This window comes from Herpailurus yagouaroundi, unplaced genomic scaffold (genome assembly GCF_014898765.1).
Source record: "Herpailurus yagouaroundi ecotype Mexico unplaced genomic scaffold, PumYag 77, whole genome shotgun sequence".
Lineage (NCBI taxonomy): Eukaryota > Metazoa > Chordata > Mammalia > Carnivora > Felidae > Herpailurus > Herpailurus yagouaroundi.
Genome location: NW_024412388.1, coordinates 15,311,360 through 15,329,490, shown reverse-complemented (window position 1 = coordinate 15,329,490; position 18,131 = coordinate 15,311,360). Strand labels below are relative to the sequence as shown.

At 41.1% G+C, this 18,131-nt stretch overlaps 1 protein-coding gene across 30 annotated transcripts in view; it reads left to right on the top strand.

Moving 5' to 3' along the window:
* EIF4G3 (eukaryotic translation initiation factor 4 gamma 3) overlaps window positions 1-18,131 on the top strand; it is a 286,899-nt gene that overhangs the window by 234,035 nt on the left and 34,733 nt on the right. For 20 of the 30 annotated variants that reach the window (XM_040463621.1, XM_040463813.1, XM_040463808.1 and 17 more), the window contains 8 exons: window positions 3,189-3,335; window positions 3,744-4,019; window positions 5,358-5,462; window positions 7,584-7,716; window positions 10,899-10,993; window positions 13,023-13,116; window positions 14,475-14,592; window positions 17,064-17,284. In XM_040463621.1, coding sequence (XP_040319555.1) covers window positions 3,189-3,335; window positions 3,744-4,019; window positions 5,358-5,462; window positions 7,584-7,716; window positions 10,899-10,993; window positions 13,023-13,116; window positions 14,475-14,592; window positions 17,064-17,284 — 1,189 coding nt within the window. Of the gene's footprint in view, window positions 1-3,188; window positions 3,336-3,743; window positions 4,020-5,357; window positions 5,463-7,583; window positions 7,717-10,898; window positions 10,994-13,022; window positions 13,117-14,474; window positions 14,593-17,063; window positions 17,285-18,131 lie in introns of those variants that run through there. The other 10 variants (XM_040463823.1, XM_040463792.1, XM_040463782.1 and 7 more) reach the window with 3 other exon arrangements.

Here is an 18,131-nt window from a genome sequence, read left to right as displayed (position 1 = left end):
ATTTGCATTACTTAAACTGCCCTCATGTAATTTCCAGTAAGATGTTATCATCCCCATTTAGAAAGAAATAGATGTTTGGTAAAGCTAAGTAATAACTTGGCCAAAGTCACCTGGCAGAGCTGGAGTTAAGACTGTCTCCAAAGTACCTGTTTCAACAGCTCTTTTATAATGTCCCTCCATCTGCAGTCATTGGAATGCCTCCTTTGCAGTGGAAAGGATTGAAGCTTAATGTTCAGTGTTTCAAATATCCCATCCTCTGTGACTTACATAGTGCTTCCACTAAACCCACTTCATTAGATGCTCAAAGCTGTCCTCTGGGTTAGACACAGGTATTGTGTTTCCCTTGTTCTAGGGGATGAAACTGAAACTTGGGTTAAAAGAATTGCCTTTAGGAGTGGCTCAGTCAGTTAGGTGTCCGGCTCTTGATTTCGGCTCAGGTCATGATCTTACAGTTTGTGGGGTCAGGCTTGTCAGCACGTAGTCTGCTTGGGATCGTCTCTCTCCCTCTCTCTCTGCCCCTGCCCACCCCCCCCCCATAAACATTTTTAAGAAAAGAATTGCTTTTAAGTATATATATCTTCTGATCCTTTTTTTAAAGTTGGGGGGGGGGGGGCTGAGCAGGGGAGGGGCAGAGAGAGAGCGAGGAAGAGAGAATCCCAAGCAGGCTCCGCACCATCAGACACAGGGCTAGAACCCCAAACCGTGAGATCATGACCTGAGCCGAAATCAAGAGCCGGACACCTAACTGACTGAGCCACCCAGGCTCCCCTCTCTTTTGTTCTTTAACCCAAAACTTTGAATAGGCCTCCTTATGGAAAAGGCCTAAAAGGTTTAGCTTTTTACACTTTTTGTATAGGGAAGCTCTCCCTTGCCTTTTGCCATTTCTACTTGTTTCCTGGAAATCAAATTGTCACAAGTTTTATTTATTTAATCTTTTTGATTCATTTTCATTCTGGTCCCTCTCACCGTGAGACAGTGGCTTAGAGTTTCATACTGTTGTCCACATTCTCTTCATTTTCTGCATGGTACAATCTTTAATACAAGAAACCTCTCTTTAGAGCTGATAGATTGTGGCCCAGGTGATTTTTGTCTTACCAGTTATGCCTGTAGTATTAATATAGGTGATGCTGGTAAACATCCCAAGAAGCTGGATAGATCTGGCTGGTTTTCTGTGTTTCAACAAAACAGCAAGTTGGAAATACCTGCTGGTTTTTTCTTCTGCTGATTTTTTAAAGTTTTAGTTTGTTCTGGAACCTGATATCATGTTGTTGTTCTATTATATACTACCTTGCTTGTGGATGTGCTTTTTGGTTCTCTTTCGTAGTGCATTGTTGTATATTCTAAATAGAGTCCACTTTTGGTTTTTGCTTTGGAAAACCTTTGTTTTCATGTAGCATTTTTCTTTTCTTTCTTTTTTGTTTTTAAACTTAGTCTTTTTTTTTTTAAGTTTATTTTATTTTTGAGAGAGAGAGAGAGACAGAAACCGAGACAGAGCGGGGGAAGGGCAGAGAGAGCGGGAGACACAGAACGCAAAGCAGGCTCCAGGCTCTGAGCTGTCCGTGAAATCATGACCTGAGCTGAAGTCAGACACTTAACCAGCTTGAGGCACCCAGGCACCCCAGCATTTCTTTTCTCGAAGGCTGATTAAATGCCTGCCTTCACATGCAATTGTTGAGTAGGCCTGCCTGAAATGATCTGTAGTCACTTGCATTTTTATGGCCTGAATTTGGAGTTAAGGACATCTTAACTTTTTTTTTTTTTTTTTTTTAATGTGTGTCAAAAAAAAAAATTTGGTGATCTTACCCTCTTCCTGAGTTAATATTTCCTGCTGGCGGGGGGCAGGGAAGGTGTAATGAAACACTTGCTCTCTTGGTTGGTTAGAACCGGACTTGTTGGGGTGCCTGGCTGACTCAGTAGAGTGTGCGACTCTTGATCTTGGGCTTGTGAGTTTGAGCCCTACGTCGGGTATAGAGATTACCTTAAAATAAAGTCTTAAAAAGAAGAACTGGTCTGTTAAATGGTCTTTTATGTGTCATAGGGAATCTCTCGGAGAGTGTCCGTCAGTTCTAGCACAGACCCAGTATAGCATCATAGTACTCAGTTCTCAAGAAGTTTCTCTAGCCATTCAGCCTGAATCAGCAGCTCTCCCAAGTCCATTGTGGTTGGTAACAGTAACTTGTTTGTGAGTATAAATACAGGACGTTCTGTTTTTTACCAGGTTCTCCCATTAAACTTAGGGCAAAGACCACGCGTTTCAGAATTTTGGGACCCACTTTGTGATTCCAGAAAAATCATTTTCCCATGTTACACAGTAGCTGTTCAGAATGACACTCTGGGGCATTTCATCTATAAAATGGTATATTTTAGTCAGTCATTGCACCAGTCCACTTTCTTATAAGAACGGCTCTGCGTTTGGTTACAAATAACCTTTAAGATACCAGCTATTGCTGTCACTAGAAAGCAGTTATGAGACTTGCATGGAAACCTTGTACACATCCTGCCTCCAGGGTTCTACCCTGTCCAGTCTGGGTCTTCCTGTGTGTCAAAGAATGTTTCTAAGGTGGCCATTTTTTAGATTGAACCTTTGGAAAACTAGTATTTTCTTTTGACACATAAAAAGTAATCAGTAAACATAGTGTATTGATAGTACAGGTAAGTACCAGCATCACAGTTATGACTTACCCCTGAAGACGAGGTATCTCAAAAATCCTTAAAGTGGTCCCCCTCTTCTGCTTTTTTTCCAGAATAAGGACCCTACCCACAACAGTTTTCCTATAGCCATGAAATTGTCCCCTGCTTTATGTCATTTCTGTTTGTTCCTTTAAACCTTTAAACTTAACTACCGTGGTAATAGAAAAACAAAAGTAATAACCCTGTAGAGTTACAAAGGTCTAGGTAAGGGCGGAGTCATAGTTGTTACAATATTACATGGCCATCAAAGTCAACTAGAGGCAAACCAGCCATAAAAGGTACAGTACACTTATATGAGAGGAATGTATTTCTTTTCTGTATAAAATTTAAGACATTTTACCATTAAACACAAACTGACTGAAGCTAAATCGTGTACCTCTTTTAGAAGCTTTCCTGTAGTTCAGTCAGCATTATTTTGTATAAAATAGATATTTTGAGAAAATGATTGAATGTCTTAAGTAATCTTGATGTTTTTGCATTTTCCTGTATGGATGCAGCTGAAAGTACCCATGGCAGACAAACCTGGTAACACAGTGAATTTCCGGAAGCTGCTCCTGAACCGTTGCCAGAAAGAGTTTGAAAAAGATAAAGCAGATGATGATGTCTTTGAAAAGAAGCAGAAAGAACTCGAGGCTGCCAGTGCTGTGAGTATTTTCACAGGAAAGCAGTGTGCTTATGCTTCTGAGTGTTACCAAATAGAATTTTCATGAAACCGGCTACATTTCCCTGCTATGTCAGTAGATGCCTTATGGCCTTTTTTTCATGTAGAGATACAGAATTGAAGTTCAGGGGAACGCTTTATTCTTTTTCATGCTGCATGGTTGAGCAACTAAACCTTCCCAGACAGGAATTCAGAGCCCGGATCCCAGAGAGGTCACTGAGTTCCAGAAATCTCCTGAAATGGATGCAAATTTTGGGGGGTAGTTTAGTTTTCTGAGGAATAGAACAGGTCTAAAGTTGCTTTCAGATTCTCACAGGGTATCCCTGACCCCACAAAGGATAAGACCATGAGTCAGAGTGTGTGTGTTCCTGTCCTCCCTTGTGCCGTACAGTTGTCATCCAGGCTTCTATTGTCATTCCTTACACAACAGCCAGAGGAGAGGACGAGGCTTCATGACGAACTAGAAGAAGCTAAGGACAAAGCCCGGCGGAGATCCATTGGTAACATCAAGTTTATTGGAGAGCTCTTTAAACTCAAGATGCTGACTGAAGCTATCATGCATGACTGTGTGGTGAAGCTGCTGAAGAACCATGATGAGGAGTCCCTAGAGTGCCTCTGCCGCCTGCTCACCACCATAGGCAAAGACCTGGACTTTGAGAAAGCAAAGGTAAAAGCCCACAGTCTCCGAAGCATCCAGTGGGGCCTCGGTTGGGACTGTCAACAAAAGTGTTCCATCTTGGCCCAGTGGTCTGGACTGCTGTTTTTTCTCCTTTTGCCCTTCGCACTGTCAGTGTGTGGCCTTCGAGCTCCTTACCACTTTTCCATCACAGGCAGAAGTGAAGAGGGTCCCAGATTAGATGAAGGCCAGTTTGGGAATTGTTCAGATTATTTGTCCCTTGTCCATTTTCTGCATGACCATTTCACAGGCCATTTTTCTGTATAACAAATTGTGGGCAGAAATAAGAGGAGAATAGCTGCTGTGGGCTGGGCTGGGATGGAGGGTGCTACTGAGGTGGCGAGCCAGTAGTTTTCTTCCTTCCTCCCTCCCTCCCTCCCTCCCTCTTTCTTTCTTTCTTTCTTTCTTTCTTTCTTTCTTTCTTTCTTTCTTTCTTTCTTTCTTTCTTTCTTTCTTTCTCAGTTTGTTTATTTTGAGAGAGAGAGAGAGAGAACCAGTGGAGGAGATGAACAGAGAGAGGGGGACAGAAGATCTGAAACAGGCTCTGCGCTGACAGCAGTGAGCCTGACGCGTGGCTCAAACTCAGGAACCATGAGATCATGACCTGAGCCGAGGTTGGACACTTAACTGACTGAGCCACCCAGGCGCCCCAGAACTAGTAGTTTTCTTACATTTATGCTCTAATCAGCAACAAAGCTATCTAACCATAATAAAAGAAACCGTTAAAAATATTATGGTTCAAACTTAACATGGTGCCTTCCACATAAGGGGTAGGAAAATTAGAAATGTTTGCTATAAATAATGTCAGAAATGTTTTGTAACCTCTGAAGCAGCTGGAATCGATTATGTTTGTTTGTGACAGGAAATCCCAAATATCAGTGGTTTATGCAAGATTGAGGTTTATTTCTCACTCACATAAAGTTCAGAGGTAAGAAGTCTGAGGTAGGTCTGGTGGCTCAGAGATGATAAATAATCCAGTTCATCCAGCTTAAAGTTCTGTCATCCCTAATGTATGGCCCTTGTCCTTATCTTTCTCAGCAGAGAAGGTTGGAAATGGGCAAAGGCTACAGCCACCTCTCTCTTTTAAAGAAGATTCAGGGGCTGCCTGCAGTATAATGCTTCGATTTATATTCTGTTTACCTGTAATCCGTCACAGGACTACAGCCAGCTGCTCAGAATGTGTAACCTTTATTTTGGATGCTTAATTAAAATTTGTACCCCATTACTTTTGTCTATAAGTTGTGTCCTTAGGCCATTTAAAAATTCTGTATGGTAAAATTACACTTGAATTCCTCACTCAGGAATACTAAATGGTTTTACCCCTTGCAGCCACGTATGGACCAGTATTTTAATCAGATGGAGAAAATTGTGAAAGAAAGAAAAACCTCATCTAGGATTCGATTCATGCTTCAGGATGTGATAGACCTAAGGCTGGTAAGTAAGAAAATATAAGCCAGCTACTCCCGTCTCTTTTAAGGAATTGGGTTGGAGAGTGTGTCCTAGTATTTACATAGGTAAAAACTTAATGCTGCAGGAGAGGCTCCCAGAACCTGAGTTGACACACTTCCCTGACATAGCTGTGTGAAAGGACACGAAGCATATATACCTGCTTGTTACATTTCTTCCCTCTAAGCTAATTATCAAACCACATTGCTATTTTTAAATCCACTACTCTGAATTCAAACTGGTCAATTAAATTTAGTCTTAGGCTACTAAATATTCAGGAGTCCTCACCTTCAACATGATTCCATTTCATTTCCCTGAGCCTTACATTTCTATTCTCTAAAATGGGGATGTTGCCTCCATTGCACATGTGTGGTACAGATTCAGTGAGGTGATCGTGTCAAGTGCCCAGCTCATAGGACATGTTCCCGTTTGTTCTCTGTTGTTTTTCCTGTGTATCCCCTTGTGCTCCTGCCGCTTCTCATTTCTCATAACAGGTGCAGTGTTTACCACTACCACCTCTTTTGTCTCTTTCTTATTTTAACTCCTGCAGGGAATATACTGCAGCTGACCCTAAACTAGAGAATGTGAATGCAGGTCCTATCCCTTCCCTGTCCTGTACTGAGACCAGATAGCATTGATGATGGTTCTTTATCTTGCTAAGGTTAAATGTGACCTCACGATCCTTTTTATTACTGAAGCCACTACGAGCTGATCAGAATTTTGTGCCTATTTGCCATCCTCGCTTCTAGCACATGTAAACAAATGTAAATAAATATAAAAGACTTCTTCACCCGTGCCTTCTACTACTTGTACTTCTATCAGTTGTCGGGATTATGGTGGGAAGGAAAGGGAGAAGTGTAATTGTAAGGAGCAACTTGTCCTAAATAGGATAACCAAAGGCCAGAGAGATGGCACTTTTGTAGGATATCAGAACTATGATATAGGAGGATGAAAAATGCTAGTCATCTTTGATTTAGAACCCCCATGGAATGTGATACGAACTAAGTACCAATAATTCAGATTAAGTCAAGGCCAGAGAGTCCTGAGCTTTCTTGATTCCTCTTCTGGTTCCTCTTTACAAATATACAAGATGATTTTTTTTGTAGTTAATTAATTTGAGATAGAGACAGCACAAGTCAGGGAGGGGCAGAGAGAGACAGGGAGGGAGGGAGAAAGAGGGAGAGAGAGAATGAGAATCCCAAGCAGGCTTTGTGCTGCCAGCACAGAGCCTGACATGGGGCTTGAATTCATGAAACTGAGATTATGACCTGAGCCAAAAAAAAGTCAGACACTTTAACCAAATGAGCCACCCAGGCACCCCACAAGATGATTTTTAAAAAATACATTTGGGGGGCGCCTGGGTGGCTCAGTCGGTTAAGTGTCTGACTTCAGCTCAGGTCATGATCTCGCGGTCCGCGAGTTCGAGCCCCGCGTCAGGCTCTGGGCTGATGGCTCAGAGCCTGGAGCCTGCTTCCGATTCTGTGCCTCCCTCGCTCTCTGCCCCTCCCCGTTCATGCTCTGTCTCTCTCTGTCTCAAAAATAAATAAACGTTAAAAAAAAATTAAAAAAAAAAATACATTTGGGGGGTGCCTGGGTGGCTCAATCGGTTAAGCATCCGACTTTGGCTCAGGTCATGGTCTCCCGGTCTGTGAGCTTGAGCCCCGCATCAGGCTCTGTGCTTGACAGCTCAGAGCCTGGATCCTACTTCAGATTCTGTGTCTTCTCTCTCTGCCCCTCCTCTGCTCACACTCTGAATCAATCAGCCTCTCTCTCTCTCTCTCTCTCTCTCTCTCTCTCTCTCTCTCAAAAATAAATAAACATCTAAAAATATTTTTAAAAAAATACATTTGGGCCAGTCTTTCCCTCTAGCTTTTTATTCATTGGCTTTTGGAAAACTCAGTATACAGTAGTTCAAGGTTTATTGAGACAAACTTAATTCTTTATATCTAATCTCAGACTGCACGCAATGCCATCTGTAAAACAGATGAAAAACTGTTGTAGTACAGATTTTTAAATGTATTTTACACTTTTCCAGCAGTGAGAAGTATAAAAAATTGTTACGTTTATGTTTTGTTTTCTGGTTGATAATGTTACTTTCTCCTTTTATAGTGCAACTGGGTATCTCGAAGAGCAGATCAAGGGCCTAAGACTATCGAACAGATTCACAAAGAGGCTAAAATAGAAGAACAAGAAGAGCAAAGGAAGGTCCAGCAGCTCATGACCAAAGAGAAGAGACGAACAGGTAAGGGGTGGAGTCCACTGGGATGTTAGGGAAACTTGGGAGACTGAGGGACAGATGTGTAAGAATTCTGTATTCAGGTTTGAAGTGACATCAGAAAGAATAAACTGAACAATAGAGTGGTAATTGGTAAGTGAAGCAGTTTCTCCAAGAATGCAGGACAAAGCGTGGTTTCTTGGACTACTTTAACTTCAATAATCAACAGGACTTTCTTGAGCATCTTCTCTGTGCTCAGTATTGGTGAGGGCTATAAAAAAAAGTGGAAGATGTAGTTTCTTTTCTCTGAAAGCTTACGGTTTATCCAGGAAGGCAAACTAATAACAGGCACATTTGTCAAGCAAGTAGGAGATATTATCAAGTATGAAATGTATTCTCAATTAAGATTGTTAACATTCAGAGGAGGAGGAGAAAGATAGGAAGCTGGAAGAGATCTTTATTTGAGGAAGGCATCTTTGAACTGGGTCCTGGTGGATGGTAAATATTTGGGAAGGAAAGGAATAATCTTAGTCATGAAAGTAAAATAAACATATATTGTGAAGAGGCATAAACAAACCTGACTGAAGCAAAATTTAAGTTCGGAATCAGTGGGAAATGTTTGTCTGGAAGAATGGAGCCAGATTAAGAACTGATATCTTTGACCTTAAAGTCCCATTGTAAGGTTTTGAAGAAAGGGGTAATGTCATGCTAGATGTACGTAAATAAAAGAAATCTATTGCTTTTAACACGATGAGTCAAAGGGGAACACTGAACTCAGAAATGTCGCTCCTGCTGAAATCCTGGTAATAATAATTATTAAAAGGAAGAAATAGGAAAAAAATATGAAAGGTGAAATGGAAGACATTTTACACCCGAGAAAGTAGAAAATCCATTGACTGAGTTTAAGAACATGGAAGAGGAAACCTTTTTCAGAAGGGAAATGATCAGTGTTTATTTTGAGATGGCAGGAGGGTATCCGAGTAAGAATGCTTATCTGTCCAGTCTGCTGTTCAGTGAGCCGGAAGTTGCTGGATGATGTAGTCATATTGTGGTCGAGAGCCTACTAGACTCTGGAGCCAACTGTCTGGGTTTGCATTTCAGCTCCCCTACATCCTGGCCGCATGACCTTGCACAAGTCCCTTAATGTGTAAAACGGATCTAATAGTGGTTGCTAGGATTTGTGTGAGGGTGGCAAGACGTGTTGTGTGTCAAGGGTTCAGCTTAGCAACTGGTGCACACACCGTAGGGCTCATACTGAACATATGAGAGATGAATCCTCCAGGAAAGAAAGTATACTTTTAAGTTCCATGGGACACCATGCTTCCTCACCTTCCTCACCCTAGTACGTAGCACAGTGCCTTTCACGTAATGACTCTTATTTATTATTGAACTAGAGAGCCCAGTCCATGGAAGATGTCTACAGAGGACCAAAGGAAGAAGAAGACTCTTGGGAAATTGACAGATAAAGAACAACTGCAGAGGAAGGAGCACTAGGGTATAAGAAACAAACAAGAAACAAGTTTGCTCATGCTCAGTAACATCAGATAGCACAGAGACAATCAAGTATGTGAGGATCAGAAAAGCTTTTAGGTAGACAGTTGGGTGGTCTTTCTTTCAACACGTATAAGTGCCCATTGCTTAACAGGAGAGACAAAGTAAAGTCCCTTCCTTTGTGTAGTTTACATCATACCCGAGAGACAGAAAATAAATACTCAAATAAAATATGTAATTTTGTCCGATCACTTTTTCTAGAGAAAAAGATAAAGCAGAGAGGGGGAAAGCGGGTGATGCCAGGCTTGGTGGGTAAAGGTGCAATTTTATTTATTTATTTTTAAATGTTTATTTTTGACAGCGTGTGAATGGGGGAGGGGCAGAGAGAGAGGGATACAGAGGGTCCACAGCAGGCTGTGCACTGTCAGCACAGAGCTGGACATGGGGCCCAAACTCAACGAACCATGAGATCATGACCTGAGCCACGGATGCTTAACCAACTGAGCCCCTCAGGCACCTGAGGTGTAGTTCTAAATAGGGTGGTTTGGGAGCCTGCTAAGGTTAGTGTTTGAGCAGAGACCAGAAGCAAGTATGAGGGAATGAAACCGTGGGCACATCTGGGGGAAGGTTTGTAGGCAAAGGGAATTGTAAGTAAAAGGCCCTTGAAATAGCATTTTCAGGGATCAGCAAGGAGGCCAGTGTGGCTTGAGCAGAGGGAGAGAGTAGTGGAGGATGGGGCCTGAGAGGCAGGAGTCCAGATTAATCAGAGCTTGGAGGCCATTTATGAGTAATTTGGGATTTTATCTGAGTGAGATGAAGAGAGGTAACAGAAGTGTTTTAAGCAGAGAAGTGATAGGACCTGACTTGTACTTCATTTGGCTCTTGCTGGCCGCTATGATGCAAACAGTTGGGGGTGAAAGCAGTGAAGCTAGTGAAGACGGTTTTATACTAATCGAGGAAATGTCGCTGGCGAAAACCAAAGTGGTAGGGTTGGTAGTAATAAGAAGAGCTAGATGCTGAATATGTTGAACCGACAAGATTTACAGACAGATTGGGTGCCGAGTGTGAGAGAAACAGGAGTCGGGGTTTTCTGCCTGAGCAGTTGATAGGTTGGAGGGCGGGGGTGGTGACCCAAGTATACTGTGTCATTTAACACCATCAAGTGAAATAAACCTTCTAATAAATAATTTCCATCTGAAGTGTTAACTATGAACATTAGATCTGGCCCTCCTTTGTCTATCACCAAATCTCTATTCACGTTATCCGTTAATTTCCTCTCGGTGGGGCATGTTCCACAGTATTTCTATCCGATATGTTCATGTTGTAGGCATTAAAAAGACTGTCAGCAGTGCTTTAACAGTTTCTTTTGTCTTTTTCCTTGATTTTTTTTTTTTTAATTTTTTTTTTTTCAAGGTTTATTTATTTTTGGGACAGAGAGAGACAGAGCATGAAGGGGGGAGGGGCAGAGAGAGAGGGAGACACAGAATTGGAAACAGGCTCCAGGCTCCGAGCCATCAGCCCAGAGCCTGACGCGGGGCTCGAACTCACAGACCGCGAGATCGTGACCTGGCTGAAGTCGGACGCTTAACCGACTGCGCCACCCAGGCGCCCCGTCCTTGATTTTGATTGGAGCTGCTGAGTTGAAAATACTGCTCACTCTTTCATTGTCAAACTGACTTGAGTTTGTGGGAAACTGACTCACCCTGTTCTCCCGGCAGGTGTCCAGAGAGTGGATGAAGGTGGATGGAACACTGTACAGGGGGCCAAGAATAGTCGGGTACTAGACCCCTCAAAATTCCTTAAAATCACTAAGGTGAGTATGACATTTATGACGCAACTTAACATCGACCTGAGAATGGGACTCTCAATTATTTCTTGCTTATATAAAATAACTACATTGCAGAGTTTATGGGGGAGTGGTTTTTTTTAAAGTAGATGCTTTGCTATATGACAGTATTTATCAGTGTATTCTTACGTACTTGTCCTGATGTTAGTCCTTTTTATTTCTTGGAGGGCTTACTAAGGGGGAAGAGACTAGTTTAATTCCTAAAGTTATCAGATGCTTAGTATAAGAGAGATGATAATAAAGATACTTCAGAAGCTGTAGTCCCTTATGATCTTTTATACAATGTATCCTTAGCTCTAGAGAAGAAGCATCTACCTGTTTAAGCCTAGCTTGAAAGGAATTAACAGTTTGCCGTATTCAAGGCCTAAAATAAATCAAGAGGACCCACTGCTAGAAATCATCCTGTGATAAAGATTTAATACATTCTGCTTTCCTCTCCCTTGAGAATCCATGGGTGGTAAGAGGAAAGGGTTTCTCCTGGCAGATGTTTTCAGCAGAAGTTGATCACCCTAAGTAGGGTGAAGAACTTGGAGAACGTAGAGGAAGTGGCATTATCTTTTGTAAAAGGGGAAACTTCTACAGCCCAGTAGATTTATAAATCATTTACAAGTCTAATTTGAACCTTCCTTGTGTAATACACTTTCCATAGTTCTGAAAATTGGCAACCTGCTGGTAAGATACCAAAGACAATCTAAAGCTAACATGAAAACATCAAATGAAAGAAGATAACTGATAGAAAGAAAAAGAGTTTGAGAAAATTGGAAGAAGATGGGCTGTCTTTTGCGTCTTCATGTCAAAGTATTGCTTCAGCATAGAACATTTGCTGTCTAGATCTCTTTTGATTTTAATTAGCTAGGATCCTATTCTCTTAAGATTCTGGTACATTCTTCTAGTTGTTTATGTCTCAGGGCAGGAATTCCATCGCTGAATACAGCTTGATTCCCATCCACTTCTTACGAGAGATGGTTTTAGCCAAAATCTTACACGTTTAGAGAATTCCTCCAGCGTCAGCCCCAACATCTTTGAAAATTATATCAATATTGAATAACGGTGTTTGTGTTTTTAAATACTAATACTGTTTCCACGCATGGATACTATAAAAAGAATAGTGCTGATAATAAGCTACAACATTATTTCCTGAATATTTTGAAAGATTTTAAGTTGTTGTTTTAATAAATTTTGTGTATATTCAGACAGCTATCCTACAAGTACTGTACTTAAATATCGTAGAAAATGTTCAAAACCATTCAACAAATGCATTGTTAACTAGGAGAGATTTGTGTGAAAGCATGTCATAGAGCTAGGCAGTGCTGTTAGAGTGTATTAACACTTCTGTTACAAAGAGCTACATTGTACCTTACTGTGGTATATGTTTTCTTATTAGTATTACATTGTAATTCTATCAACTTGTGCTAATGTTGTGTTCCCTGTAGAGCTCGACATCGTTATTAACTTCCCATCTAATACTATGTTCGCTTTTGTCTTATCACCCCCCCCCCCCCAGTATTGAATGCTGCCACTCCACTTCTCCATCCTTAGCCCCCACCTATATCTGGCTTTGCTAAAATGTGAAATCTTTGTGCCTTCTGACCTGTTTTCTGACAATAATGTGAAGAAATTAAGGAGTTAATTTTGTAGTCTACACAATTTGTATATTCCTTTACTTCTTTTTTAAATCACTGGGCATTACTGGACAGGAGGAATGATTGGAAACTGCTTACATTTAGTCAAACGGCACACCATCTGAATGCATTCTCATACCATCTGAATGCATTCTCCAGACCAGGGGTTCTAAACTACTCTGTGGAAGCTGGTTTCCAAGCAGGTTGTACAGGGAGCACCACTTGAATATGGACGGCTCCAGTTTATACTTCTTAAATTGGCATTCCAAGCACTGTTTTGTTGCTAAAGTTGGTTTTCACTGTACTGAAGGAAAAAGAAGATCAAATATTCTAGAATGTTTCCTATAATTGGCTTGTGGTCACTTACATTACAGCCCACAATTGATGAGAAAATTCAGCTGGTACCTAAAGCACAGCTGGGCAGTTGGGGAAAGGGCAGCAGTGGTGGAGCAAAGGCAAGTGAGACCGGTAAGTGTAACGTGTCCCTTCTCCGGAACCTGGATGTGGTCTAGTATTCACCGTATAGTGCATTCCCACAATCGTTTAATAATGGTTTTAGGAAAAGATCTATAGACAAAGCATGCCCAAACTTACTGGCGTCCCTCACAATATGGATCTTCAGGTGTTTTAAATATTTAGAGTTTTTTTAGTTCAATTAGGCTGTTTAAGACTTTAATCTCCTAGGTACCTTTGTTGTTGTTGTTCATAAATTCAATATAATTAGAGAATTACTGGGATCGCAAATGAAGAGGGAAACTCATTCTTCTGAGAAGAATTGGATAAGAGAGTTGTAAAAGAATTAGATTGAAATATTTTTCAAAATCTTTATCAAAAGTCCGACTTTCAGAGATTTGACCTTAGGACTCAAATGTTTAGACCATCACAAACACATCCTTTTTTTTCTTTTTTTTTTTTTAATGTTTGTTTATTTTTGAGAGTGAAAGAAGAGACAGAGTGCAAGCAGGGGGAGGCACAGAATTTGCAGCAGGCTCCAGGCTCTGAGCTGTCAGCAAGGACCCCGACGCGGGGTTCAAACGCATGAACTGGGAGATCATGACCTAAGGCGAAGTCAGACACTTAACCACCCAGGCACCCCCACAGACACATCTTTTTAAAGCCGATGAAGTCCAGTAGAAAAGTATAAAACATTAATGTTTTATAAACGTTAGAAGAATAAAACTTCTACATTAACTTCCTTTCCATATTTCCCTTCTACTAAGTAATTTTGACCTCTGATTTTTTAATTTTTATTTATCAAGTTTATTTATTTATTTTGAGAGAGAGAGAGCAAGCCGGGGAGGGACAGAGAGAGAATCCCAAGCAGGCTCCGCACTGTCAGCACAGAGCTCAGTGTGGTGTTCAGTCCCACAAACCCTGAGATCATGACCTGAGCTGAAATCAAAAGTCAGACGCTTAACCGACTGAGCCATCCAGGCGCACCTTTATTAGTTAGCTTTTTTAAGTGCAATATTTTGTTTTGTTTTGTTTTGTTTTGTTTTGTTTTTGCTTGCCTCCCTCCTTCCCTGTCTACCACTCCCACCCCCTTCCCTATCTAGGATAATTTAATTATGTTTTTAAAGCAGCAAATGGTTATAATGAACAAAGGTTTCAAAAAAAAATTTTTTTTACAGACAAATTCCTTCTAACATTATACTTCTAAGAGTATAGTTTGTGGAGGAGATTGGCATCACCTTGTTAAACTTGTTAGAAATACCTAGTCTCAAACAACACCCCCCCTTCCCTCCCTAGAGAGCCAGATGAAGTAAAAGCTACATTTTAGTCATGTGATTTGTATTTTTTCCCCCCTCAATCCTCAACACCTATAGATGCCTTACGGTCAAGTGCTTCCAGTTTAAACAGATTCTCTGCTTTGCAACCTCCAGCACCCTCAGGGTCTACATCGTCTACGCCTTTAGAGTTTGATTCCCGACGGACCTTAACCAGGTATGGAGCCCACTCTCCATGTTAACTGAAGACTGACCTACTTGTGGATGTCTGTTCTCTCTCTCTCCTTCTCTCCTTCTCTCTTTCTCTATTATTCTTTTTCTCTCTTTCATACACTCACACACACACACCCATGTAAATTATGATGGTCATCTCTGTGCATGGATTCCTTTTATCCTTTTATTCCTTTTATTTTATTTTATTTTATTTTATTTTATTTATTTATTTAATTTATTTATTCATTCATTTATTTATTTTATTCCTTTTATTCCTTTTATTTTATTCTTTTATCCTTTAAGGTTTATTTTGTTTTTCTATTCCTTCTTTGATCTTCATGTTCTATAATTTCCAAGATAAGAACATAACTGGGTGGTAGATTTGGGATGGGGTGGAAAGGAAGGGCAAGTTACCTGGCAAGTTTATAATAGTTTGTTTCTTTTTTTTTTTTTTTTTTTTTAATTTTTTTCAACGTTTTTTATTTATTTTTGGGACAGAGAGAGACAGAGCATGAACGGGGGAAGGGCAGAGAGAGAGGGAGACACAGAATCGGAAACAGGCTCCAGGCTCTGAGCCATCAGCCCAGAGCCCAACGCGGGGCTCGAACTCACGGACCGCGAGATCGTGACCTGGCTGAAGTCGGACGCTTAACCGACTGCGCCACCCAGGCGCCCCTAGTTTGTTTCTTTTTTTAAGAATTTTTTTTTTAATGTTTATTTTTGAGATAGAGCACAAGCAGGGGAGGGCAGAGAGAGACAGAGACACAGAATCTGAAGCAGGCTCCAGGCTCCAAGCCGTCAGCACAGAGCCCAACAAGGGGCTCAAACTCAAAACTGTGAGATCATGACCTGAGCCAAAGTCGGACACTCAACTGACCGAGCCACCCAGGCGCCCCAGTATAATAGTTTGCTTCTTAAGAAAGTCAGACCCACCCAAACACCCCTGGAGGCTGGTGGAGGGCTTGCTAAACTAATGTGTCAGGATGTTCTGGATTAACCTAACACTCCTAAGCATGTGAATTAAAGAGCATGACAGCCTACCCATATGTTTCTCTGTCATACCGTTCTTCAAGTTCTGTTTCAGGCTGTCCTTTGTTTCTCACTATTCTCTCTGTATTGTACTGTCTTTCTACCTTCTTTTTTGTAGGACTGATACAGTCAGGTGTTCTGTTGGTTGGTTTATAGGGAATGAAGACCTGTAGTATAATGACCGAGAACAAAATTTTTAGTTTTCATTTTCTTAAGATTTTATTTTTAATCTCTACACCCAGTGTGGGACTCGAACTTACAACCTTGAGATCAAGAGTCACATGCTTTACCGACTGAGCCAGCCAGGCACTCCTCAAAATTTTTGACATAAGCACTTTTAGAGCTGAAGTTGCTTTAAACTCTCAAACTTTCCTTTTTTGTTACTGTAGTCAGTTTGGCCAGGTAGACTTTCTAACTATGTTGCTGTTCTCTTGGCTTCTATGGTAAAATATGCTTAGCACAGTTCAGCTTTTAGTGATGGCTCAGCTTGTCATGAAGCATCATTTGTGCTATTGATGGCTCTTTGCTCTGCCATAGATTTCTCCTGATGGCTCTGCTTTTTGAGTACTTGTGTATGTTCTTTCAGAGGTTAGACTACTGTCGTGCCTCTAGTCCTTTCTCCTCTCTTCCTTTTCATTTGCTGCTCCTGGCCTGCTATGGACCAAGGAACTACCTGCCCAACTGGTGGGAACTGTCTGGAAAGAAGCCTAGGGAGATAGGAAGATTCTCTCTTAAATTTTTTTTTTTTTTCAACGTTTATTTATTTTTGGGACAGAGAGAGACAGAGCATGAACGGGGGAGGGGCAGAGAGAGAGGGAGACACAGAATCGGAAACAGGCTCCAGGCTCTGAGCCATCAGCCCAGAGCCCGACACGGGGCTCGAACTCACGGACCGCGAGATCGTGAACTGGTTGAAGTCGGACGCTTAACCGACTGTGCCACCCAGGCGCCCCAGGAAGATTCTCTCTTAAAGGAAGTATGTGACTTTGGCCACTCAAAAACTACTTCTGCTACTTGGTTCTCAAAATATTTTACTTATATTTGAAGTTTCTGAATAAATACTGTATCATTGTCTAATTTCTAAGATAGTGATACCATGTCCGTTAGGTATTCTTTGTCTCTTTCGCTCTTTTAGCTCATGCATTCGGCACTGTCGTCTTTATTAAAAGATTTAAAGAACTAAAATAAGGATTTGCCATTGCGTTTTAAAATCTTAAGTGGTATCCCTTCAACATTTGTGAGAAAAGCTAAAACATACTCAACATTCTCTGAAAGCACTGATTTTACTTGTTTACATAATTATAGTTTGATGTAGAATTGGCGCCTCACATACCTGAAGTCATGTGTGAAAAATTACATACCTGCAGGAAATCTTAATGTTATTTTATGATTTGAATGCGTAGTGGATGGGGTGATCTTCTGAAGAAGTATGTTTTGTGTTTTAAGTCGCGGAAGCGTGGGCAGGGAGAAGAATGACAAGCCCCTGCCGTCTGCAGCAGCTCGTCCCAATACTTTCCTGAGAGGCGGCAGCAGCAAAGACCTGTTGGACAATCAGTCTCAAGAAGAGCAGCGCAGGGAGATGCTAGAGACCGTGAAGCAGCTCACAGGAGGCATGGACGTGGAGAGGAGCAGCGCCGAGGCTGACCGAAACAAGGGCCGGGAGTCAGGTGAGAGACTTGGTACACACAGAAGGAAGATTCGGGCCTTAACTGTGGAGTGAAAAGTGCAGAGGATATTTTGCCCCTGTGTTGATTTCAGAATCATTACATGGTAATAACATACCAGTATCTTAAAACGTAAAGGGCATCTTCATGGTTTTGTAACATAGGTTTCATTTCCCAGGTTGTCCCTTTGTTCGTCAATTTGTAAGTTTCCCCTATTCTCTATTAAATGTGATGGTGATGGGGGTCTCTTGCTGTATATTAAGCAATCTGAATTTCTTAACAGATTCTCACAGTAACCCCTTCCTGTGCACTAGAGCGCATGGGCTTTGTAGAGCCCTCAAATGTATGAAAATTCCGACATCCAAAGCAAACCAAAGAGAAAATATCAGGTTGTCTTTTGTTATCTTCATCTTGGTAGCATCTGTGGTCTTTGTACATGTGTAGCTTGTATATGATTAGAGGACCAACTCAGACAATGCTCTAAAAATTACCTCATTTACATAACCTGTCTGCATTTCTGTTTCTTCATGTGTTATATGGGGATAGTAAATGTGCCTACCTTGTAGAGTTATCATGAAGATTAAATGAGAAGTCTATACGGGTAAATATTTAGAACGTTATCTGATAAATACAGATTTTTCAAAAAGTACTCGAGGTCATGAGGGTAAAGATGATGAGAACAATGAGAAATAGTTTAAAGATAATTTTCAGCATCTTTAAAATACTAATCCTGAGGTAGTACTGGTTGTTTATAACATCTTGATAGCTTTCAAATTTCTTTCACTATTTAAATTGTGTCTCCTCCTCTAAATGGATTTAGAGGCAAATTGAAATGGGGAACATTGGGGAA